At 41.7% G+C, this 26327-nt stretch overlaps 1 protein-coding gene across 1 annotated transcript in view; it reads right to left on the reverse strand.

Moving 5' to 3' along the window:
* Window positions 1-2613: 2613 nt before the first annotated feature.
* LOC118918302 (cytochrome P450 3A12-like) overlaps window positions 2614-26327 on the reverse strand; it is a 36601-nt gene continuing 12887 nt past the window's right edge. Inside the window, exons 5-13 of the mRNA XM_036896965.2 lie at window positions 24066-24179; window positions 23716-23804; window positions 22268-22416; window positions 19991-20118; window positions 18868-18934; window positions 15384-15544; window positions 12699-12925; window positions 4825-4987; window positions 2614-3138 (exon numbers count right to left, since the gene is read on the reverse strand). Of these exons, the coding sequence (XP_036752860.2) occupies window positions 3043-3138; window positions 4825-4987; window positions 12699-12925; window positions 15384-15544; window positions 18868-18934; window positions 19991-20118; window positions 22268-22416; window positions 23716-23804; window positions 24066-24179 (1194 nt within the window). The 3' untranslated portion in view covers window positions 2614-3042. The remainder of the gene's footprint in view (window positions 3139-4824; window positions 4988-12698; window positions 12926-15383; window positions 15545-18867; window positions 18935-19990; window positions 20119-22267; window positions 22417-23715; window positions 23805-24065; window positions 24180-26327) is intronic.

Consider the following 26327-nt stretch of genomic DNA (forward strand, 5'->3'; position numbering starts at 1 on the left):
GAGTCTGTAGGAAGCCTGCTGCTTTCCTTCACCGCCCCAATGTCAGTGTTTGGGGGCTGTGCGCTGGGCTGGCCAGCCCGTGATGGCCTTTGTTGGGTGACATCCCCCCACTTGGAAAGACATGAAGATGACAGAGTCCCCGGGAAACGAGTTTTGGAAGTGTGACCCCGGGCCGGCCTGGGTCCGTTCCTGCATCCACCCATGAGGGACGCTGACCAGGCCTGACTGAGAGGAACTCATCCCAACCACAGGCCCCTGCCCGGCTCAGCTCTGTGCCCCGCGAGGACTTTCTGAAGCGTCCCTCCTCCCCCTCTGCTCTCCTCCACTTATCTGTCATTTAGTGTCTGGGGGCCCCAGGCCAGTAGGAACCAGGGGCTCCTGGGGGGAAGAGGGGGCAAAGAAGGCCTGGGAGAAGACAGCCCATTCAGTCCTGAGCTCTGAATAGGGAGATGTCCCAGTGGGGAGTACAGATGGGGGCACACCGCCCAGAGCGGGACCTCGCCTCAGGGAACACCCCTAACAGCTACTGCTCTGGGTGCTGGCCGGCAGGAACCGGTCCAATCTGCCCAACAATCCTCTGGATAGGCACTGCTATGCCCCTATTTTACAGGTGAGCAAAGGGGGCACAGAAAGGATAAGTGCCAGACATGGTCTCATAACCAGTTCCTAGTGGGGCTGGGATTCAAATGTGGTTGTCGAGCTCTAGGGTCCGAGGTCTTCACTTTCATCCAGGCTCAGAACTAGTGGGGGGCACCAGCACTAGGGCCCAGGCCTTCTGAAGGGGCTGAGTCCAGCCCTTTGCCCCAACCAGAGACCAGGTGACGCCCCAGCAGCTTGGTGGATGGGGTGGGTGTGGCTGCCATCTTTCCTGACCCAGTCCCGCCGCCCCCTGCAGGGAGGCCCTGCCCAAAGGAGAAGCCCTGGGTAGACCTTCAGCAAAGGGAGGAGGCTGAGGTGGGTGTCCCGTGGCTGCTGACTCTCTGCTCCACCCAGAGGATCCCCACCCCAGCGTGCAGCTTACCAAGTGCTTTCACGTCTCCCTCAAGGGTCCTCACAATGACTCTGTGACAGGAGCAGCCAGGGGATTATTTTACTCCCATTTTGCAGAGGTACAAACACACCCTCAGGGTGGGGCGGAGTCTTGCGGGAGCAGTGACACTGGGGAGCTGGGGCGCGGAGCTGCGTCCTGGGCCCTCTCCTCCCCGCAGGCCCTGGCCACCGCCAGCCCACATTCTGTCTTGTGGCTTTACCCAGATGAGACGTTAACATGAATAGATCATGTCATGTGTGCCCTGGGTGTCTAGCTGTTACGGGACCCCAGAGACCAGGTTCTGGAGTTTCAATGTTAGAGAAACGAACACTGAACTCGAAAGAAAGAAAGCAGGCAGAGTTTATTAGAGGTAGCTTCCCACCTCTTTCACCCCAATTCCCTGCCCTAGTCAGGCCCTCATCATCTCTGAGGCCTGCAGCTCTGGGGATACAAGGGGGAAGCAGATGGCCACCTGGGAGCCCATGGCCACAGAACCGGGCACCTCTGAGTCGGGAGGTGGAAAGGCCGTTTCACGTCTGTACATGAAATAGGTGGGTTCCACTTGCCCTGCTGTGCAGGCTGACCAGTGGTTCCCCCCAGACCCCATCACCAGCCGCCTCAGCATGCGGCTTATTTGGAAATGGCCTTTGCAGGTGGGATTAACGAGGAGATGAGGTCACCCTGGAGCAGGTGGGTGTGGCCCTAACTCAGTGACCCGTGTCCTCGCAGGAAGAGACACGGAGACACACAGATGGAAGAGGCAGCTTTGTGAGGGTGGAGGCAGAGGTTAGGCTGACATGGCGACTAGCCGAGAAGCGCCAAGGAGAGCGGCAGCCCCCGGAAGCTGGAAGAGGCCTGGAGCACATTCTCCCTCCCTCTCCACCATGAACCACCCTGCCACACCTTGACCTTGGACATGTGCCTCCAGACAGTGAGAGGATAAGGTTCTGCTGTTTAAGCCACCCAGTCTGTGGTATTTTGTTATGGCCACCTCACCATGGACAGTGCAGAGTCCACAACACTCTGTAAACTGAGCAATTAATTAATCATTATGCCATTCTTATGGCATCACACAAAAGGTCCCAGGGTGCAATGATATAAGGCACTGGAGTAGGGTGGGTGGAGCTTTGAGCAAATGGGTTTGTAGCCTTCTTTTACAAGCTGAAACTCATGAATGCTGTTAGCTTTTCTGCTCAGTCGACCATCTCTTATTCTATGTTCACTGTGCTAAGACAGTGGGGAGTTTAGCTTGAAGTACAGAGGTGTAAGCAAACACGTTTCCTTCTTTCCAGAAATGTCAGGGGAGGTGAGATGAAAACACTAAGTCAATCAAAGATAAAAAATATTAAATTAAGTGCCTCAGCTGAGTGTTACAAGAGATATGTACCCCAAAAAGGTAGTATTAAAGTATGAATATACTAAGCAACGGGCAAAGTTATAGTGAACTTTCAGCTACTATTAGAACAATTGGATTTCTGAGAAAGGCGCCCCACCAGTGACTGGGAAGGTCAAGAACATTTAGTCACTGTAACTGTATGTTCTGTCTATCGGTTGCCCCTAATTTGCACAAAAGCATCACGTAACACTTTGTAAAGAGATGTTTATTGACTTGATCAATGTAATACCTAATGTAGAAATTCAAAACAACACATGTGTTATAATCATTGCTGCAATCATTCTTGTTTTCATTAGAGATGGTTGATGAAATTGCTGAGAAATTTCATTCTTGATCAGAGCTCAGGAGGAGCAGAAGGTGCTCACTTGGGGTGGACAGAGAGAGTCCAGAGAACCTGGTAAGCTGGTGCTCATTAGTGTCCTCCTGCGTGTTACCAGGATATATAATACTCCACTGGGACACCAGAAAGTGAAATGAGCATACGGAAGCCCTACTCATCACGTGCACTACATTAACAGCCTCTTCATCCCGGGTTTTATTCACAGAGTCAGCTGAGGTCTCTGGTGTTGTGGGATCCAGCTTCCCCGAAGAACAAAGCGGAATCTTCAGCGAAAAGTCAGGCACCACTCAAGGTTCCATTTCTCAACTCAATATTTAGAACAATAGGTTTTTGCGGTTGAATAAGTCCTTGATTGCTTAATTTCAAGGGGATCTGCCACACATAATCAAACATGAGAACCAGTTAATGGAGCCAGCCAAGAACAGAAGCACGTAGACAAGATACATTAAGGACACAAACATTTAAAAACTATTTTAAGCATCATATATCTATGATTCTTTTTTTAAAACTATAAGTCAATATCTTTCAAAGATACAGGGACAGTTGGGTTACCTACTTTTCCTTGAGTGAATTTTAATGCTTGCATCTTTCAATGAACTGATCTATTTAATTTCTGTTATAAAATGTATGGACATAAAGTTCTTTGCAGTATTCCCTTATCTTTTTGGTTTTACATTGTTTCCACTCTTATTGAGGTATTGACATACAGTAGTGTGCAAACTTCAGATGTACAGCATTATGATTTCATTTGCATAAATCAAGAAATTATTACCCCAATAAGCTTAGTTAACACAATCATCTCATATAGATACCAAAAAGGAAAAAGAGAAAAATTTTTTTCCTTGTAGTGAGAATCCTTAGCATCTCCTCTCTTCACACCCCTCACGTGTGCCATGTGGCAGCGTCAGCGACTGTCACCATGTTGTTTGTGACATCCCCAGCACTTGTGCATCTTATAACAGGACCATGTTCCCCAGCCCCCTCCCTGCTGTAATTCTCTGCACTTATTCTGTGAGCTGTGCCAGGACTGGATGGTGAAAACTCGTCTGTCATTCAGTCAACAAATTATCTGTGGAGCAACCTCTATGTACCAAGGTGGAGATAAAATCGTGTTGGCATGTGGTCTGTTTTGATTTAGAGTTTAAGTAAAAAGGATGAGTTCTTAAAAATGTAAACTGCATTCTTAGGCATTAGGGTAAGCAATTCTGAAAACCCACAGTGAGTTGATTTTGTGTATGTTCAAACTTATGGTGTGATCCTACATGCCATGTGTCTGACACATGGCAGGACTTCCTCACTTGTAAAGCCCAGTGGAACCATCCAGTTCATGGCTGAGGTCATGGGAGGGGTCATGCCTACTTTCTAACATCTGGTGTCTCCTGAGCGTAGGGCAAGTAGTGAACTTGTGAAGAACTGCAGGGTTTGGACTGACACTTTGAGCCCCCTGTTCCCCCATCACGCCTTCATGTGGGGCCCCAAGCACAGTCACCTTCTAATCTCTGTGACTTCCGGGCAAGCACACTATCCTGGGGGGAGAGAAGTGCCTAGCTGTGCATGGGCAGGAGCTTGTGAGAGGACCTGCCCATCCCAGGCTGCACTCAGCGTCCAGGGTCCTGTTTGTCCACACTTACAGGAAAGCCACAGAGCTGCACTAAAGTCACAAATGACAGGGAAACCCTGTCCATCCTCCTCCTCTCCCTGAGGGCCTGAATATTAAATGCATGACTGTGCCCACCCACACACCCCTCCTTCCTGTGCCCTGGAAATCGAATATAAACTTTGCTCAAGTTCAAAGGCCTGTGCATAATCACATCACAGTAACTGCAGGGGCCATAGGTGACCTTTACTACTGGCTCTTTGTAAAGCCACACAGTGCTCCATAGCTGAGGACCCCCAGAGCCAAATATGGCTCCAGATAGATTCTCTGGCCTATGGAGCAAATGATTCTTTGAATAGAACACATTCCCTTATACAAATATAGACATATATAGACATATATCTCTTAGTTAAGAAAATCTCCCAATGAACATTATTTATCCAGTGAGTTATATGTCTGACCTGTGTTTGTTTACAAGGTTTGAAGGAGAAGTTCTGCAGGACTCTGACGATAGCAACTTTCATGTTCAGGAGAGCGAACCTCATGCCGATGCAGTTTCGGGGTCCAGTTCCAAAAGGCAGGTATGTGTACGGATTTATGCCGTCCTTGTTCTTCTTACTGAACCTGGACCCACAATAGCAGATGAGAGCAAGTTAATGAAACATGAGAACAGCAAAGATCCACAATGGGGATCTCAGGCTCCTCAGCCAGAAGCACACGGGACCATGTTGTGAACGAGTCTTGAAATCCCGCCACGGGCACTTGGTGTGGGAACTCGAGCTACAGCCCCTCCCATCCCCTTTGGCCTGCAGGGCCTCTCAGTCTCGTTGAAGACCTGAGATGAGTGCTGTTAAAAATAAATTCACCTCTGAACACTAAAATGACATTCAGGGTGGGGAGGTGCTCACACTAAAAAGGCAAGTAGGAAATGAGACTGACTGAAGGAAGAGGGGGTTCCTGCATCCCCCTGACCTGCCTGGCTAGATGGTCATGGAGGACAGAGCAGGAGACAGGCCTCCAACTACTTCAGGTGGTATTTCCCCTTCTCTCCCCTTCCTGCCCCCCTGCTGCTCCTCTGCTCCCTCTCCCCAGACTCGCTGAAGTCAGGTGATTGCCGTGGGCACCAGGCTCTGCTCTGCTGCAGTACAATCCCTGCTCTCCTTGTCTGTCTGTGTCCTTCAAGGTTAGACCATGAGTTATTCAAATCTCATTCCTCAACATTTGATGTTAAGGAAACGTGGATATGGGGAAAGTGATAATGGCAATGTAGTTATATAATATTTAAAGAGTCATTATTTAGAGAACATTCTGGAATAGGTACAAATGCTGTGCCTTTGACTATTATGGGAATTAGGAGAATAGCCTTGGTGTGTGGGCGGGGAGGCTTCCATGGGCTAATGGTGGCTGGGCAGGCAGTGCGCTCATACAGATGCATTGAAAGTACACCGAGATGTGTCTAGGGAAATGCTTGTGTATATGTCAGAAATACTTATACTTCAGCCAAAACCCCTCCAATTAGGCATTTTTTTACCATTAGATCTCACTGCCTGACTCTGTCCCTGAAACTCAAGGGTAAGCATTTACTCTGATGCCTGGATGAATGAAAGACAAGGACAGTAACTTGTCTCTGATTTGTAGTTGTGAAGATGCAGGATGGCGAAGTGCTGAGCTTGGGGGAAGCGTAGAGGACCCCTGGTCCATAAAAACAACAACTTCTCAACTCTGACATCGTTTTTCAGCAAGTACTACACTATGCTAGCACTAGGTACACCTTGGAAAACAAAATAAGGTCCTTCCACCCAGGGGCTTTTTGTCAGGAGACAAAAAGCCTACATCCCAGGTAGTTCCTCAGAGTTCATTCCAAATTCTGCTCACCACCCCAATATGTAGGAGAGCATCAAGTCTATGCAGAACTCAACGTGTGCCCAAAGCAGACATTGGTTTTGCGTTCACAGGAGAGCAAGCTCAAGGCCCATCTCCTTTATGGATCAGCCTTGTGCCACACTTCTCTGTGCACTTGCTGTGCCTGCACCACTCACCCAGCAGTGGCTGCTATTTGCTGCTTGGCAGGAAGATATAGGCCCTGCTCACAGTGATCCCTGCAGAAACAATGCACTCCATGAATTGGGCACACTGAGGTATTCTGTCAGCCTTTGCTGACAGAGATCAACCATTGCCAGCACACAGGCTGAACATTTTTCCCACCCAGAGCCCATAATGAGGAACTGTGGCTCCAGTACTAAGGAAAACCAGGCACTGGTGAGCCGAGAGTCCTGACATTCTTGGCACCCCAGGATACATTTCTTTCTAAACCAGGAGGCAGAGCTGATCTAAGTACAAAGGAAGATATACAGAAACCCATAAAAAATGAAGAGGCAGAGGAATATGTTTCAAACAAAAGAACAGGGTAAGACAACAGAGCAGGCCAAATGAAACAGATTACCAATATTAATGAAGATTCCATAGTAACAGTCATAAAGATGCTTACTGACTTGTAGAAAAGAATTGATGATCTCAGTGAGAACTTCATCAGAGACATAGATTTCAAAAATAGCCACTCAGAGTTGAAGAAATCAATAAGTGAAATGAAAAACACAATAGAGGGAATAAATAGTAGACTTCTGGAAGTAGAGGAGAGAATCAATGAGATGGAAATTAGAGAACAGAAAAACAACCAAGCTGAAATCAGAGAAGAAAAAGCTTTGCTAAACATGAGAGGATGCTTAGAGAGCTGTGCAACAACTCCAAATGAAACAATATTCAACCTAACAGGGGTCCCAGAAGAAGAAGAAAAAGGGGTAAAAATTCTCTTTGAAGAAAGAATAGCTGAAAACCTCCCCAATCTGGGGAAGGAAATAAACACCCAGGTCCTGGAAGCATAGAGGGCCCCTAACAAAAGGAACTCCATGGACACAACACCAAGACATACAGTAATTAAAGTGGCAAAGATTAAAGAGAAAGAGAATCTTAAGTGCAGCAGGAGAGAGGCAGATAGTTACCTGTGAGGGAAACTCCATAAGACTATCAGTAGATTCCTCAGCAGAAAATTTACAGGTCAGAAGGGAGTGACATGAAATATTTAATGTATTGAAAGAGAAGAACCTACAACCAAGAATCCTCTCCCCAGCAAGATTACCATTCAGAATTGAAGGGGAGATTAAACATTTCCCAGATAAACTAAAGTTAAATGAATTCCCAAAAACTAACCTGATCTTACAAGACATGTAAAGGGACTTCTGTAGCTGGAAATATTCTTAAGCCTAAATATTTTTCATCAATGAAACAAACCTACAATGAAAGTAGCAGGCCAATTACTTACCGAGCAAGTATGAAGTTAAACACAAAAGTAGTAAAATCAACTATACACAAAATCAATCATGGGTTATACAAGAGATGTAGATTATGACATACATAAAGTGTGGAGGAGGAAAAATACAAAAGGAGTACTTTCAGATTGTGTTAGAAATAGAGTGACCATCAACTTAATATAAACTGTTATATATTTAGGAAAGAGTCTATGAACCTTATGGTAACTGCAAACCCAAAGCATATAACAGATACACAAAAATTAAAAAGGAAACCCAAGCAGAACAGTATTAAAAACCATCAAATAATAAGAGATGAGATAAGAGAGGAAGATCAGAACAGAGAAACTACAAAACCAACCAGAAAACAGTTAATAAAATGGTAACAAGTATATATCTATCCATAATTGCCTTAAATATAATTGGACTAGATACACCAATCAAAAGACATAGGGTAGCAGAACAAATAAAGACACAAGGCCCATCTATATGCTGCCTAAAGGATATTCATTTCAGACCTAAAGACATACACAGACTGAAAGTGAGGGGATGGAAAAAAATCTATTTCATGCAAATAAAGAGAAAAAAAAGGGGTGGCAGTAATTTTATCAGACAAAGTAGACTTCAAAACAAAAAAGGTAACAAGAGACAAAGAAGGACATTCCACAAATATAAAGTGATCAGTCCAACAAGAGGATATAATGATTGTAAATATCTATGCACCCAACATAGGAGCATCTAAATATATAAAACAAATATGAACAGACCTAAATGGGAAACTGACAGCAACACAATCATATTAAGAGACCTTAACAGTCCACTTACATCAGTGAACAGATCATCCAGACAGAAAATAAATAAGGAAACAGAGGTGTTGAACAACACGTTAGACCAGATGGACTTAACAGGTATATACAGACCTTTCCTGCTGCAAAGCAGCAGCATACACATTTTTCTCAAGTGCACATGGAATGTTTTCCAGAATAGATCACATATTAGGACACAAAAACAGTCTCAATAAATTCAAAGATATTGACATTGTATGAAGCATCTTTTCAGATCAGAATGGCATGAAACTAGAAATCAATTACACAAAGAAACCAAAAGAAAGCACATACACCCAGAGGGTAAATAATCAATGGATCAGTGAACAAATCAAAGAAGAAATCAAGCAATGCATGAAGACAAATGGAAACAAAATACAACAGTTCAAAATACGTGGATGCTGCAAAAGCAGTTCTAAGAAGGAAGTACATAGCAATACAGGCCAACCTCAAGAAAGAGGAACAATCCAAAATAAACAGTCTAAGTGCACAACTAAGGAAACTAGAAAAAGAACAAGAAATGAAAACCAAAGTTACTAGGAGTGACATAATAAAGATGAGAGCAGAAATAAATAAAACAGAGAAGAACAACACAATGGAAAAATGCAATGAAACAAAGAGCTGGTTCTTTGAGAAGTGAAAGAATACAGACAAACCCTAGCCAGACTTTTCACACAAAAAGGGGAGAAGACACAAATAAACAAAATCAGAAATGAAAAAGGGGATGTTATAACTAATACCACAGACATTTAAAGAATTATTAGAGAATACTATCAAAAATTATGGGCCAATAAATTGGACAACCTAGAAGATATGGATAAATTCCTTGAAAAGTACAACCTTCCAAGACTGACCCAGGAAGAAACAGAAGGTCTGAACAGAGACCAATTAGCAGTAACAAGTTTAAATTGGCAATCAAAAGACTTCCAGTAAGTAAATTCCATAACTAGATGGATTCACAGTTGACTTCCACCAAACATTTAAAGAAGAGCTAATATCCATCCTTCTCAAAGAATTCCAAAAAGTAGAAAAGGAGGGAATACTTCCAACTCATTCTATGAGGCCAGCATCAATCTAATACCTAAACCAGACAAACAAAGAAAAAAGACTAATTATAGGCCAATATCTCAGACAAACATAGACACAAGAATCCTCAACAAAATATTAGAAAATCAAACTCAGAAATACAACAAAAGGATCATCCAGCACAACAGAGTGGGATTTATTCCAAGGATGCAAGGATGGTATAATATTCGTAAATCAATGAACATGATATATAACATTAACAAATGGAAGGATAAAAACCATCTGATCATCTCAATCGTTGCTTAAAATGCACTGACAAAATTCAACATCCAGTCATGATAAAAACTCTCAACAAAGTGGGTACAGAGGGAACATACCTCAACATAATACAGACCATATATAAGATAATAAGGACCAAACCCACAGCTAACATCATACTGAATGGTGAAAAGATGTAAGCTTTTCCTCTAAGATCAGGAACAAGGCAAGGATGCCCATTCTCACCACTTTAACTCAACATACTACTGGAGGACTTAACCATGGCAATCAGAGAAGATAAAGATATAAAAGTCATCCATATTGGTAAGGAAGACATAGAACAGACACTATTTGCAGATGACTTGGTACTGTATATAGAAAACCCTAAAGACTCCACCAAAAACCATTAGAACTAATAACTGGATTCAGCAAAGTTTCAGGATACAAAATTAATATACATAAATATGTTGCATTACCACGTACAGACAACTGACTAGCAGAAGAAGAAACAACTCTATTTACAATTGCTCAAAAAGAATAAAGCACATAGGAATAAAACTAACCCAGGAGGTGAAAGACCTGTACTCGGAAACTGTAAGACACTGAGAAGAGAAATTAAAGAAGACACAAATAAATGGAAATTGATCCAAGTTCATGGATAGTAAGAACTAATATTGTCAAAATGGCCATCCTGCACAAATCATTTTACAGATTCAATGCAATCCCTAACAAATTACCAATGGCATTTTTCAGTGAACTAGAGCAAATAATCTTAAATTCATATGGAACCACAAAAGACCCCAAATAGCAAAAGCTATCTTGAGAAAGAAGAAGCTAGAGGTATTACATTCCCTCAATTCAAGCTACTCTACAAAGCCACTATAATCAAACAGGTATGGCCCTGGTTCAAGAAGGTATCCATAGATCAATGGAACAAAATAGAGAACTCAGAAATAAACCCATGCATGTATGATGAATTAATGTATGACAAGGAAGCCATGAATATACAACAGGGAAAAGACAGACTCTTCAATAAATGGTGTTGGGAAAATTGGACAGCTACATGCAAGCAAATGAAACCAGGTCACTGTCTTAACTCCATACAGAAAAGTAAATGTGAAATGGATTCAAGATCTAAATATAGGACATAGAACCATAAAACCCTTAGAGGAAAACTTAGGCAAAAATCCCTTGAACATAAGCATGAGCAGTTTTTTTTCTGGACATGTCTCCCTGAGCAAGGGAAACAATATAAAAAATGAATAAGTGGGACTACATCAAACTAAAAAGCTTCTGTACAGCAAAGGGTACCATCATCAGAACAAAAAGGCAACCTACAGTATGGGAGAATATATTCATACATGATTTACTTGATAAGGGGTTAACATCCAAATATATAAATAACGAATATGCCCCAACACCCAAAAAATCAAATAACCCAATGAAAATATGGGCAGGGGACCTGAACAGACAATTTTACAGAGAAAAAATACAAATGGCCAACAGGCATGAAGATGCTCCACATCACTAATCATCAAGGAAATGCAAATTGAAATGGAAATGAAATATCATTCACACCAGTTATAATGCTCACTATCCAAAACACTAGAAATACTAAGTGTTGGTGAGGATGTGGAGAAATGGGAACCCTCCAATTGGTGCAGCCACTATGGAAGGCAGTATGGAGGGTCCTCCACAAACTAAAAATAGAAATAGTGTACAACCCAGTAATTCCATTTTTGGGAATTTACTTGAAGAAAACAAAATCTGAGTCTTAAAGATGTGTGCACCCCCATGTTTATCACCACATTATTTACAATAACCAGATATGGAAGCAACCAAAGTGTCCAACAATTGATGAATGGATAAAGAGGTGGTAAATATACACCATGGAATATCATTCAGCTGTAAAAAAAAAAAAGAAAGAAATCCTGCCATTTGGGACAACAATGATGGACTTAGAGGATATTATGCTATGTGAAATAAGCCAGGTGGAGAAAGACAAGTACCATATGATTTCACTCATATGTGGACTCTAAAAACAAAACAAAATGAATAAAACAGCAGTAGATTCACAGACACTGAGAAGTGACTTTTGGTTACCCTCTGGGAAGGGTTGCTGTGGGTGGGCGTGGTGGATGAGGGGGAGAAAGAGGCACAACAATCTCAACCATAATACAAGTTGGTTATGGGGGTGCAAGTGCAGCATGGAGAATATAGTCAGTGGCTCTGTAACATCTTCCTATGTTGACAGATAGTGACCCCAGTAGGAGCGGTGAGGACTTAATAATGTGTAGAACTGTTGAATCACTGTGTTTCATATTTTAAAGCAATGTAATATTGTATATCAACTATGCTTCAGTTAAAAAATTAAAAAAAACAAATGGCAGCCAATGTTTCAAAACATGGAATATGTGAACATTGGTGATAAATTCAGAGAGCTCAAGACAGAAGCACAGAAAAACTGAAAGTTAAAAATCGTGTACACCTAAAATTAGACAGTGCTTAAGTCTACTATGAATATGCATATAATCACTCCCACACATAGCATGTTCTTTATAGTTTAATATCTAATAAAGTAAGGTTAAAAGTCAAATAAGACATAATACTATCTTAATATATAAATTTACATATATATAACATATATATGTAAATGTACATAAGGACAACATCACGTTATTAATGAGACCTATCTTAAGGTATTGAGACTGTAGACAGCTGTAATTTTCTTTTTCTCATCATATGTGTGTAAAATTTTGGCAAAAGCAATGATCATTCTTGTAATAAAAAATCTCCTAAAAATTAAAAGATGTACAAATAAATGATCACACAACCACACATTTATCATCTCTGCCAAGAGATGTGACAATATGCTCAAGCGAGCCCAGACCAGGGTGGGTTCCCTCTCCAGGGGCCCTGTACCTTTCAGGGCGGAACTCCTCAGGTTCTGGCCAGAGCTCTGGGTCTTGATGAAGAACAAAGATGGGCACCATCACCACTGTCCCCTTGGGAATGAGCACCCCTTTGATCTCCACATCTTTCTTACAGAGTCGCTCAAGTCTACCAGCAACTGGGAATAATCTGAGAGATTCATTCACCACCATGTCTAGGTACTCCATCTGCACCAGGGCATCGTAGGAAGGGAGCGTCTGGGAAGAAACAGATTTAGAGAAAGTGAGATTTGGGATCAACTCCCAACTCAGTCTAGGCAGTACTGCTGGAGCACAGGAACTCCAAGGGATAATTAATTTTGGTAAGGGACCTTCCCACTTATACACATTTTAGTATCTATCATGTCCTTTGACTGCTTAGTAGCCCATTATATGTGTGGAGAAGTTAGGACAATGGGAGGCCACTGGGACAATCCCTAAACAGGCCCTGAAACCCCTCACATTACCACGTAGTGGTTTTTATCATTTGGACAAAGTGGCTCAAGACCATGACCCTCACTGCTAAGTGAAATACGCCAATGTCACTGTTTCCTTTTACAAGAGAGCTTGTGTATCTGTACCAAGGAGAGAGACCATGTAAAAGAGCAACTCCCCTATTCAATGTAAAGTTTGTAGTAGAAAAATCCTACTTAATAGCTAACTCTGTGATTATATATGTAGAATTTGGAAACACTCAATTACACAAAATCTCTATAAATTGGGGAGAAATTACTTCCTTGCTATACCTAATATGACAAATGAAGAGCATGAATAGCTGCTGCCTGGCACACCGTTTAGAGGATGTCATAAAGAGGATTAGAACCCACCCACAGCCCCTTCCTCTGTTGCTGGAATAATCTCCCATTTTTCACTGCCGGGTTTGACCATGTGTTCTGAATATCTCAGACAAGCCACATGAGTCCCTGAGTCCAGGTCTCCTCACACCACAAAGAATTCTGGTTTGGGCAGAGAGAGACACCTGACAATAGCATGGGCAATACATCACTATCACTTGGTGTTATATTTCATGGGCAACATTGTAGAGGTTGTTTGGCCCGGGAGACAGTCATCAGCCCCCAGCTTGGGTTCCTCACCAACAGTGAGAGTAGACTGTATGAAAGATATTTCATCTCTCTGAAGCTCAATTTTTCCTTATGCTATTAGTAGATAATAGGAGTTGTCCTTCACATGGTTTGGTGGCAGAGATATTCACTGGTCACCCAATATCCATGTTGTCCCCACATTTCCAAGTGAACCTGAAGTTAGGGAACACGATCTTGCAAATGGACTATGAACAGAGGGGATATATGTCACTTTGGGGTCAAAACATTTGGAAAGGCAGTAAGCACTACACTAGGTCTTTATTCCCCAGCCAAGAACTCTTCACATTCCAGAGAATGGTGCTGTAAGAAAGTGGAGCCTCTTTAGCGTGAATCCCTGAGTAACTACGTGGAGCAGACACTCACACACCCATCCTCCACCTATAATCTATGTTGGACATAGAAATATGAGTTAGAAGCAAACCTTTTCTTTGTAAAGCCACTGAGATTGGAGGGCTCATCTGTTCCTGAAACATATCCTGGCCTATCCTATTAAATAATTTTAGGAAGATTAAATTCATTTATAAGTATAAAGCATTGAAAACAGACATACATAGTAAGAAGCAAATGTGAGGTAATAGTGTTGTTGCTAAGACTGCAATTATTATTATAAAAATGGGGGAACACAGTGCTCTAGCTAGGCTCTGTCTGATAGTATCCTTTCCATCTTATTGCAATTGAAAGGATTCCAATATGGGCTTTACCACAAAGGAAAGAAAATTCTCATTTAGGTAGGCCCTAAAATGTATCCTTACCTTACATTTGAAGGACCTATGAAGTAGGAGGGTGATAACCTTGTGGAAACCAGAGTCAGGACTTAAATGCATGTGTTCTATATCCTACCTGATGCTCTTCCCTACATACCAAGCCTCTCCTGTTCAGCAAAGTTACCCAGTGTGGTAAACTGCATGAATGGCCCCATTTCTTGACCCCTCCTGTGTTTGTGCCCTTTGCCCTCTAATGTGGTGGTGTCCTTCCATTCTGACTCTGGGTTGACCATGTGGCCTGCTTTGAAGCAATGGAATGTTGGCCAAGTGTGATGCAAGCAGAGTTTAGAAGGGCACCCACAGATCGGGCTTCTTGCTCTAGCTGTCTGTTATTGCCCCGAGAAGAACACACCCAGGCTAGTTTTCTGGAATAGGAGAGATGCATGGATGCATGGGTGTGGGCTGAGTCAGCCCTGCCAGCCTAGCCAGGGCCAGCCTAGATCAGCCAACAGCCAGACGAAGGTGGGTCAAGCAAATACCAACAGAGATAGCTATCTAGACACTTGAGCAATAAATGCTTAACGTTAGGTGCCACTAATACTTTGTGTGTGATTTTTATTTGGCAGTATTTTGATAACAGAAAATCATATACTAGCACCAGTGCTTTTTTCTCAAAGATATTTTATTTCTGTGAATAATGTATATTACCTACATTTCTCCGTTTGTTTTTTCTCCATAAATCCTTCCTAAATGTACAGGTGTAAGAACTGATGCTTCTGCGTTTTGCAAAAATCCTCCTAGGAAATGGTGAGGAGTCCTTCTTGCTAAACCTTCACCTTCGCCCACCCTCTCTGGGTATCACCCCCTCACCTTATTTGGGAAAGTTGCATCAATCTCCTCTTGCAGTTTCTGCTGGACATCAGGGTGAGTGGCCAATAAATATGTAAGGAAGGAAAGAACACTGCTAGTGGTCTCATAGCCAGCAAAAATAAAGATAATAGATTGGGCCACAAGCTCCGTATCAGTCAGAGCTAAAAGGAGAGAAAGAAATTTAGATACAGCAAGTGAATGTACAACACTTCAGGTTAGATGAGGAGAAATCAAAATTGAACTCTCAAATCCTTAGGGAAAAAATGGAAATGCAATTCAGAGTCCAACTGGGGGTGGTTTGCATGCTGATGTGTATCTTTCAGAACCAAAAAAGGCAAAAGTGGTCTTGATTCAGTCCCGAAGCTAATACTATTCTTGTTCTTCTGTGGTTGGTTATGACACCCTTCCCTGCAATGTGAATGGGTAATTTCATGAGCTAGCATTCCTGTCTAACATATATGCTGTGATCAGCATGTCCGTTGGAGAATCCTAAAAGTACTTGAGGATATGGGATAGCATTCTCCTCCAGGAAAAATTTAAATAATTCTAAGTAACATATAGTTGATTTTGTTGAGAGGTTTTGTAATACAAGGCTTAATAGTTAGGAGAAGTTAAAGACCTTTCTTCTAAACATGTTTCCTTATACTTAAGAGAACAATACTGGGCTACAGATAACTCTTGCTACTCAATGTGTGGTCCACGGACCAGCAATATCAGTAGTTCCTGGGAACTTATTCAAAATGCAGAAAAACAAAATCCACCATAGAACTATTGAACTAAAATCTGAACATTCTTGGTATGGGTGGTTTGTGTGCATACTTTGTGTATGATTTTTATTTGGCACTATTTTGATATCAGAAAATCATATACTATGCTTAGGAAACATGAATTATTATACCTTTGAGAGGCATCAGGTAACAGAAGACCAAAGGCACAGGTGTTCAATGAATGAGCTCCATAATAAACAAAAAGTACAGACATGGACAAAAGCTAGAAGAATGGTGATTGATCCTACCCTAAAAAATGGCTTAGAAAAGCAGAAGAAAGAATGTATCATTAAAAGGGCATTGACCAGATGAAATATAGAAAAACAGGGCCCAGTGAGCAGGGTCAGCAGTGCTTATTCAACCATGTCCTGAATGTCACCTTCCTTAGCACATGTCCCCACTCTCTGCTCTACATCATGCTCAGCAAACAGCCCTTGTGGACATAAGTTGGTCTCCCTTTTGATTTTCTCCTGGGACAATCTAAGCATGGGCAGGTTCTAATCTGTTTGATTGGGACTATATTAGAACCTTTAAATAGTTAAGCACTGAAATGAACAGGGCACCTGCCCCAACCATGTGTCTCACAACTAAAAAGAATGCAAAATGCATGTAAGAAAGGTTTACAGAGTTCTGATTTCCTAATGTAGCTTCTAGGATGCTGTTATGGATGAATTCCTCTAGAAAATTCTTCACCCCATAGGGTTACACAAAACCCATGATACTCAAAGCTTAGCACTCTGAGCTCTGCTTTCAGTATGTTAGCCACTAGCCCCATGTGGCTATTTAAATTTTGATTCAATCTAGTAGAAGTTGAATATAATACAAGTTTCATCTCTTCAGCAGCACTAGCCATATGTGAAGTGTGCAATAGCTACATGTGGCTAGTGGTTATTGCATTGAACAGAGCAGATGTAGACTACGTCACCACAAAAAGTTCTTTTGGACTATGTAGATAGATTGATTGCTAGAATAACAGATTCAGAGATATAACTAGATGTAGACATAGCTACAGATATATTTTAGTGCTATGCTGGTGTCATCTTTATTCTCTACAACCAGTTGTTAAATTTTCAGGAATTTTCTGACATGGTTGTCAAATCATCAACAGCTTAAAATTAATCATGAAGGGAGAATTTATGTCACAGTTGTAAACTATGCATCAGTTCTTTTTTGCTGTTGTTGAGAGACAACATGTCTACAACAATGGTTATGGGTAGATAAGGAAATATGTATGTTTATCAGTTGTGTGTAAATATATTTGATGTTCTCAGCTTTGTGCACTGAGAAGATCTAGAAGCCAAGAAATTCTAGTAACAATGAGCACTCCTACATCCCAGATTTTGGTTTCTAAATACCATGTCTCACCAAAAAGAACCTAGGGCTCTTGGAGAAATGGTAGATTCCAGATTTTGTCAGGGGAAGATAAATCTGGAATGATTCCCACTAGAAAGCCAAGAAGAGCTCAGAAAATGGTATGTGAAAAGGAAACAAGATAGTCTACATAGTATAATGGGAGATACACAGCACTCTACATCTCTGAAAACCCATAGAATATACACCAAGAGTGAACCTTGATGTAAAGTATGGACTTTGGGTGATAATAATGTGCTATTGCAGGTTCACTGAGTGTGACAAAGGTCCACTCCTGGGAGGGGTTTGACAGTGAGGGGGTCTGTGTGGGAAGGGGGTAGGGAGTGTGCTGGAAACAGCTGTGCTTTCTGCTCATTGCTGTGAAACTATAACAGTGTAGTTTCTACTGTTGCTATATATAGATAAGAACAAAGTTATTGTAAATAAAATAACTTTTAAAAGAGGAAGAAGAAAAATTACATAAAAGCCCACTTGGAAGGCTTTTCAGTGGACACACCTTGTGAGAACTTGAGGATCAAAGCAAAGAATAACATGAGACAATAAATTAGTAATTTATGAGATATTTCTTACAAAAAGAAATAGTAAATAAATGCAGGAGAATGGGAACCTCTCCCTGACAATGGAATATCACCTCATAAATGTAGAACAAGTGATGGAATTTGAAAGTTCATTTTGCAGTCATCATAGTGATGATTTGAGTAAAAAATCATCCATGGGTGATAAAACTAGACAGTGAAAGTTTGAGGAGGAACAAAGAAGTTATATAGGCTCACAGTTACTTTTAATTTAAAAGGGATAAATAAAGCTTACAGTTAATTAAACTGGTGAACACAACTGAAAGTGCTCCAAGTCATGCCTATTATTAGTATTAAACATTGTGTCTCTGACCCATTCTCTTGTTTCCTTCCCCTACCTCCACCTGCTTGCAAAGTGTTCACACTCTCCTGCTGTAAATTCTAGAGGCCACCAACCCAGGGGCAATGTGCCTCCTGATGTGATGAAGCCTTGATGCAAGTCTCCAGGCAGAGGTTCTGATTCAGTGGGTCTGGGTGAGGCCTGAGAACTCACATTGAAGAGAGGCACCATCGAGGTCCTGATGTAGGTGATCCACAGACCAGAGATGGACATCTCGGCACAAAATAGTTTATGATTGCCTCCAAGCCTTCTACAAAGTTTTGCCTGCATGCTTCTAGAATGTGCTTCTTGCTACATGTTAAATTTAATAAGTGTCTTTCTGCAATGTGGCAGAAATTCTCATCTGCCCAGAAAACTTCCTGCTTGTCTTCAGAACCACCCCTGCCTTTAAGCCCCCCTACAGCAGGCCCTCTGAAGCCCTCCTTGGTTACCTTTATGGCCGTCCATTTCTTTGGAATTCTGGGAGTTAATCATCAGCTGAAGAAGATCCACTCGGTTCTAGCAGTAGAAAGAGAAATCTCAAACTGGGAGTCACTTGTGAAGTCAGAAATCAGCCAGTACTTAAACTCTCCCTTGAAAACATGGCCCCTTCAAGTCCAGAGTCTGAGTGGGGTCATCAGGGAACAAAAATATTCAGCTGCAAATCTGGGAGAGCAGGATGTTTCCCTGAGAGGAATCCAGCCATCCTGTCCAACTGCTTTTCTGTTACTGCCTCCTCTGATTCTTGGTCTCTCTGGCTTTTGAACACAGCTTCTTGCTCATCGAGGTGCCTGCACCTTTCCCATCCTGTCTCATGCTCAGGATGAAGTCCTGATTGTAATCCTTTTAATTTTCTCCAGCCTTACTGCTTAATGAAGAGCCACACAGATTAACGTGTGGCTTTGCAGTGTTCACCGGTAGCTTTCGTGTGAGCGTCGTAAAGTGCCCCACCCTCCCTGAAGTCTACACAACCTACAGTGCCATCCTGGGAACCCAGCCCTGTCTCCTGGCCTGCAGACATCAATCTGCTGGTGTCCAGGCCTCATGAAGGAAAGCTGTGTTAGCCGGCCTGCAGCCTCAATGTCCAGTGAAGATTCCTGGCCATGTCCACATCATGACAGGGTCAATTTAACATGCTATGCTCCACTAGGTAGCCTGATATGACTTCCATTAGAAAATGTGTAAAATAACAGGGTTGGAAGTGACTGAAGTGATTCTTTGCCAACCTAAGATTTGGGGGAATTATGAGAATAGTACAATGGTCTTGAAATGTTAATTTTTATCCTTTGACAATTTATTGAAGGAAAGTGCTAAAGTTTTCATCTCTATGATATTCATTCAGTGACATGCTGTCAAGTGTATATTAAATTTAAACTGTGTCTCTGACTCATTTTCTCATGTCCTTCCCCAAATCTACCTTCTTCATTCCCACCAAATTGGTATAACTCTCCTTTTCTACACCCTGGAGTTCTCTAGCAACCTTAAAACTATGTGAGATGTACACAAACTAAAAGTATACAGTTGAACACATTATCAAAAAGTGAGCACCCCCATGTAAGTGCCACCAGATTTTACCTTTTGTGTATCTTTGAGGCGACTTTCCTTAATCCTTTTTACAGATTTTGTGAAAAAATCAATAACATTTTTTGGAAACAGACTGATATCAAATACTTCAAATACAGGGGTAAGGAAAGGAAACAGAACTGTAGGGAAAAAGGAAAGCACAGTGAGAATGTAAAATTTACCTGAAACAATTACAATTTTCTACACCCATGGAAGATTAAATTACAGGACTTTTCAACCGGGAGCCATTCCCTCCATGACTTTTGCTCAGACTTCCAAGCCAATGGCTGAGCAGGGGCAAGCCCACACACAGGGCCCCTCACTACAGCAGTGAGATCAGTGTCCCCTAGTGCATCCTTTGCATGACTAAAGTAACAGGATTAAATTCCTTGACGTCTTAGCCTTTTATTCATTGACCCAGCATCTGTTTGGATAAAACACAATCATACTCTGCTACTTTACTTAATTGTGCTTCTCAAGAAATCGTACTCACAATGGAAACAAGACATTGTATGTCCTTCAATCACAGTGGAATGAAATTAGAAATCAATAGCACAGAGAAAAATTGGGAAACTTGTGAATATGTGGAAGTTAAAACAATACACTCCTAAGTAACCAATGGGTCAAAAAAAATCAAAAGGGAATTAGGAATTATTTTGAGATTAGTAAAAATGGAAACATAACATACAAAACTTAGTGGCAGTGATCACAGAGAAATGCATGTCTGTAAATAGGTAAATTTAAAAAGAACAAAGATCTCAAATCAATTACCTAGCATTTCCCTTGACAAACTGGAAAAAACCACAGTGAACTAAAGCTAAAGCAGAAGGAAACTTAAAGATGAGAGCAGAGACTAATGAGATGGAGAATAGAAGGTAATAGAGAAGAGCAATGAAACCAAAAGCTGATTCTTTTAGAAGACCTTCAGCTACATCACCCATGACAAAACCACAGAAGATTCTCATTAGTAACATTAGAAATGAAAGAGGGGAGATTATTACTGACCAAAAATAAAAAGGAATATAAAGGAATACTATGACCAATTGTACCCCCATAAATTAGATAACTTAGAGGAATGAAAAATTCCTTAGAAAGATAGAAAGTATAGGAATGGATTCAAAAAGAAATAGACCATCTGAATAGAAATTTAAATATTGAGTCAGCAATCAAGAAATTACCCACACAAGAGGTCAGATCCAGATGGTTTCAATGGTGAATTCTATCAAATATTTAATAACACCAAACTTTTCACAAATGCTCCCAAAGGGAACACTTCCAAACTCAATCTTTGAGGCCAGTAAGACCCTAACACTAAAACCAGACAAAGCTTTCACAAGAAAAGGCAGCTACAGACCAACATATCTCACGAACATGGATGCACAAGTCATCACAAAAACTAGCAAACTGAGTCTAGCAACATATAAAAGGAATTATATACCATAACCAAGGGGAGTTTACCCCAGGAATTCAAAGTTATGTAATACACCATATCAATAGAATAAAAACAAAAATCTCACAACCATCTCAACAGATGCAGAAGAAGCCTTTGACAAAATTGAAGATCCTTATGTGATAAAAACAAACATCAAACTAGGAATAGAAGTGAATTTACTCAATCTTGTGAAGGATTCCTATGAAACACCCACCATACTTTATCATGAAAGACTGCATGCTTTCCATTAAATTTAGAAACAAGACTAGAATATCTCTCTTACCACTTCCAGTCAACATTGTACTAGAGGCTCTAGCTAGAGGAATTTGGGGAGAAAAAGGCATTAATATTAGAAATGAAGAAGTGAGACTGTATTATCAGATACTGTGATCTTATATATAGAAAATCCTAAGGTACCAACTAAAATCTGTTAGAAGTAATAAAGAAGTTCAGCAGTGTTTCAGGATACCAGATCCAAATACAAAATAAATTGTGTTTATACTGCAATAAATTGTCCAAAAGAAAAATTAAGAAAATAACTCAACTTAAATAAGATAAAAAGAATTGAATACCTAGGAATAATTTTAGCTAAAGAAGTGCAAAACTTATACTCTGAAAGCTGAGTTCACAAAAATATTAACACACACACACATACATACATACTGTCTTTTCTTTATCCGTTCACCTGTTGAAGGACACTTAGGTTGCAAAACCTTTTAATTGTTTTGTAAATGAATTTATGTGGTATGTGAATTATATCCCAGTAAAGCTGCTTGGAAAAAAAGAGAGACAGGGAAGACAGAGTGAGAAAGGAAGGGAAGGAGGATGGAAGGAACAGAAACATAGTATCCACATACTTATGCTGAGAAAGAGTGGATCAAGGAAATCAAATCTCAAGAGCTTCTTGGCATTTTCCACGAAGGGATCTTGTGGGTTGTTAAGGGAATCAATGTTCACTCCAAATGATGTGCTAGTAATCACATCCATGCTGTAGGCCCCAAAGATGCTGAGGAGAGAGAGAAACACATGGAAGTTAAAGCCAGCACCTCTTTATTCTGCATACCCAGCACAGGCACCAGGAAGAGCAGGTAACTTCATAACCAGGGACGACAGGGAGACACACACTCTCAGAGGCACCTGCTGGGACAGCTGAGGTGTCTATGCTGCCATCACACTCACTCCTGGGGTGCTCTTGAGGTGCCAGTGATACGTGTTGGCCCTGTGCTGTGGGTACGGGGGCACTGAGATCAGAGACCCACCTCTGAGCTCAAGGAGCTTGGCCACAGAGGGACGGAGACCCGCAATCACACAAAATGCAGTCACGTGTTTTGAGTGCAGGCCACGGGAGGTGTGTGAGCCTGTGCTTGATGAGGACAAAGGGAGGAGTAATGAACACTTCCTGGGTGTCAAGGAAGGTGACACTGAGCTGAGTCTTACGTCACCGCAGCAGCTACGCTCAGCTGACTCCTCTTCAGCACACACAGAACAGCAACACCCTGTTCTCACTTGCCGGCAACGTCCTCCCACCTTGTCTGCACCCCTGATAAGTCTCCTGGGAGACCCACTCTTCCTCAGCTACCGTGATCTGAGGGTGCCCTGAGGGCAGACTCCCGTCTGTAAATGTAAGAACTGAGAAAGCTTTTGTTTAAAATAATAATGTTAAATCCTCAGATTCTGATTTTGGGATCCCATAACAGCGATCGCATGTCCCAGTTGTCCCAGGACAGCCCAGGGTACACCTGTTTCTGAGTAATTAAATATCTGGGCTTAGACTGTGACCTTATGGTTACCTTACCCATAGCCTGTAGAAGCCCTCCTCTGTTTAGAGACTGAAGGAAAGAGATGTAGGGGTAAGGGTCAATATGTAGTATTTTGCTGATATCCTCAGCAAATGGTGAAGGGATTTAGGTTGTTCCAAGTTCCCCACTGTAACTTTCCTGCCCCTCCCAGTGCCCACCAGTAAGCACCAGGTGCCTTCCCCTCCCACCATTCCACGGACTCTACACTCACAACTTTGGTCTGATCATGTCTCTTCATGCTAAGCTATGTATTTTTGTCTTCCAGAATATCCAAGGCCAACAGTAGCATATAAAGTGAATTACCCGAGTGCACAGGAGCAGACCCTTTCTCTGCTGGCTGCCCCACATGTTGGTCACTCCCTGGTGACCCACTGGAGTTCTACCCCCACACACCCACTTCTGCTCTGGCACTAGGGTAACTCCTCTGCGGGAGTGTCAGCTCCGTGACAGCAGCGGGAAGGCCTCAGGGCAGAGCTCAGAACCCCAGCAGCTGCCTTCCCCCTTACTCTTTCATGGCGATGGGCTTGCTCTTTTCTGCCTCCTTCCTCAGGTTCCTCACCAGCACATCTCCATACTGGCCAATGATGGGAAACATCTAGACAGAAAATAAGACGCACTCAAAATAAATGCCAATGTACATGCTAGAAGGACATGGCATTCATAAGCATGGAGCAGGAAGTCACAATTTATAACAAATCTTACCATGTCTCTTCTAACACATAAAGACAAAATAACTTTTCTAGAAAGCTGTTATTAAGGAGACTGCATTTTGGAAATGGGCTGTCATATTTTGCACCTGTCTTCAGATGCAAAAGTTACTGTACATTACTAATTAGAAGTCCTCTTATCTTCTTACATCCTTGAGTTTTCCACTGGTGAAAGTTGGGGACAGCAATGCTCGTATTCTCTTCCATTCTTCATCCTCAGACACTGTGAGAGCACTTTTCATAAGTCCAACTGGGCCAAGTTTCTAGAGTCAAAAGCAAAGGAAATTTAGACCAACAGTTAGGGAGGTCTCTAGTGTTGTGTAAAATTTGCTAAATGGACACCAAATATCCAACAAATATTCAGTGACTGTCTACTTAGTAGCAGGCCTTATGCTAGATGCTCAATAAATATTTATCCCATGAGGCCTAGCTCACTGTGAGGGTTCAGGAGACATCCAGGCATCTGGTGCAGTTTCCAGGTTTATGTTGCAATCATCTTTAATATGCACTTCACCCATGTGAAAGGAAAACTATTCTTCCAGGGGAATAGAGTGTTAAGAACCAGTATATTCTCCTGGGCTCTGCAGAGTAGAATTGGATTTAAGACACACAGCCAGGTAGCCTGGCCAACTATCTGCCCTGGACCTGTTCTATGTTTACATGTATCTACAGCATGATCTTGAAAAATGGGTGTCTTGATATGGTGATTAAAAAATATATTAATACTTAAAACATTAAAAATCTATTTGATATTTTGAAGAAATGTTGGCATTACCTGGAATCATCTTCCCCTACATTTTTTAACCCAAGGGGAGAAGGGAAAAGAGAGATGTAATTCTGTTTCTCACCTTGTGACTGGCCTTTGCAACCAACATGTTTGCAACTTTCCTCTATCTTCCTAAATTATATTTTGCTTTAAAATACATATCTCCAACAACTTTTCATGATAAACACTCACAAACTAGAGAGAGAGAGAAACTTCCTCAACTTGATGTCAAATACACCTTAAAGAAAATATAGAGCCAACATCATACTTAATGATGGAAGAGTGAGTGACATCACCAAGATGGCAGAATAGCTTCCAAGGTCCAAAAATAATAGCAGTTAGCTCTTCCAGACTTTATGAAATAACTTCAGTAAGGAAATATACATGCATATGTAGAATGGATTATTATTCATCCTTAAGAAAGAAGGGTATCCTGCCATTTCCCACAACATGGAAGAGTCTGGGGGATGACATGCTAAGTGAATTAAGCCCGACACAGAAGAGCAAATATCACTTCATTCTCACTTATATGTGGAATCTAAAAAAATGAAGTCAAGGTTGTAGGAACAGAGGGTAGAATAGTAGGTATAAGGTTCTAGGGAGAGCAGGTAGGGGTGATGGTGATCAAAGGTTACAAACTTAGAAAATACAATGACTAAGTTCTAGAAACCTAATGTATACATCATGACTTTAGTTGGACAAACTGATGTATGCTAGAAATCTGAGAGAGTAGATATAAAGTGAAAAAGAAAAGGCACAGAGCTGCAGAGGAAAAAAAGAAGTGTCTCTGTTTTCAAGTGTCATGATTGTCAATGATAAAAATCTCAAGCAATAGTAAAAAAAACCTCTAGAACTAATAAATGAGCTCAGCAAGGTTGTAGGAAACAACGTCAACACACAAAAATCAACTGCATTTCTACATAATAACAATGATATGCTGAAATGCATTAAAAACACAATGCAATGAGCAATCACTCCAAAGAAGATGAAATACTTTAGGTGTAAATTTAATCAAACATATATGTGATATCTATGTCAAAAATCACAATGCAGATTCTGGATAAAAGATGATGGTGTATGAAATCAAGGTAGAAACCTCCCAAAACCACATAGAACATGAAAATACAGCAAATACAACTAAACCTGAAAACAACCTGAAGATTTCAGAATGACTACCTACATCTGGGGAAAAAGAGAAGACCTCACAGAAAATGGTAATGTGGCAAAGCTGTGGTCCAGTGGGATCCAGGCCCTCCTCCAACCCTAGTGCACAGGCAGGAGGAAGAGGAACAGTGCAGGGAGGGAGTAGGAGCCCTGTACCAGTGAACACCCGGCCCTGGAGATCTGATTTGGGAACACAAACCCACATTACATGGTGCTCCAGTGATTAAGGAGGCTGGGCAATAAAGACAGGTGGAACACTTGGTGAGGGTGAGATTCCACCCCTTTGTGGACAACAGGTATGCTGTATTGGCCTCCCGAGACATAAGACAAATAGGCAGTTTGAAAGACCTCCACTCAATGAGAGGGGCACCAGTAGGGCAGGGGTACACAGTTCTCTCTGCTCAGGAGAAAGGTCAGGTGGACAATAACTCCCCAGCCCAACCCTGGCCCAACAGGTTAGCAACTTGCAGGAACCCCAGGT

The sequence above is a fragment of the Manis pentadactyla genome, chromosome 10, assembly GCF_030020395.1.
Source record: "Manis pentadactyla isolate mManPen7 chromosome 10, mManPen7.hap1, whole genome shotgun sequence".
Taxonomy (NCBI): Eukaryota; Metazoa; Chordata; class Mammalia; order Pholidota; family Manidae; genus Manis; species Manis pentadactyla.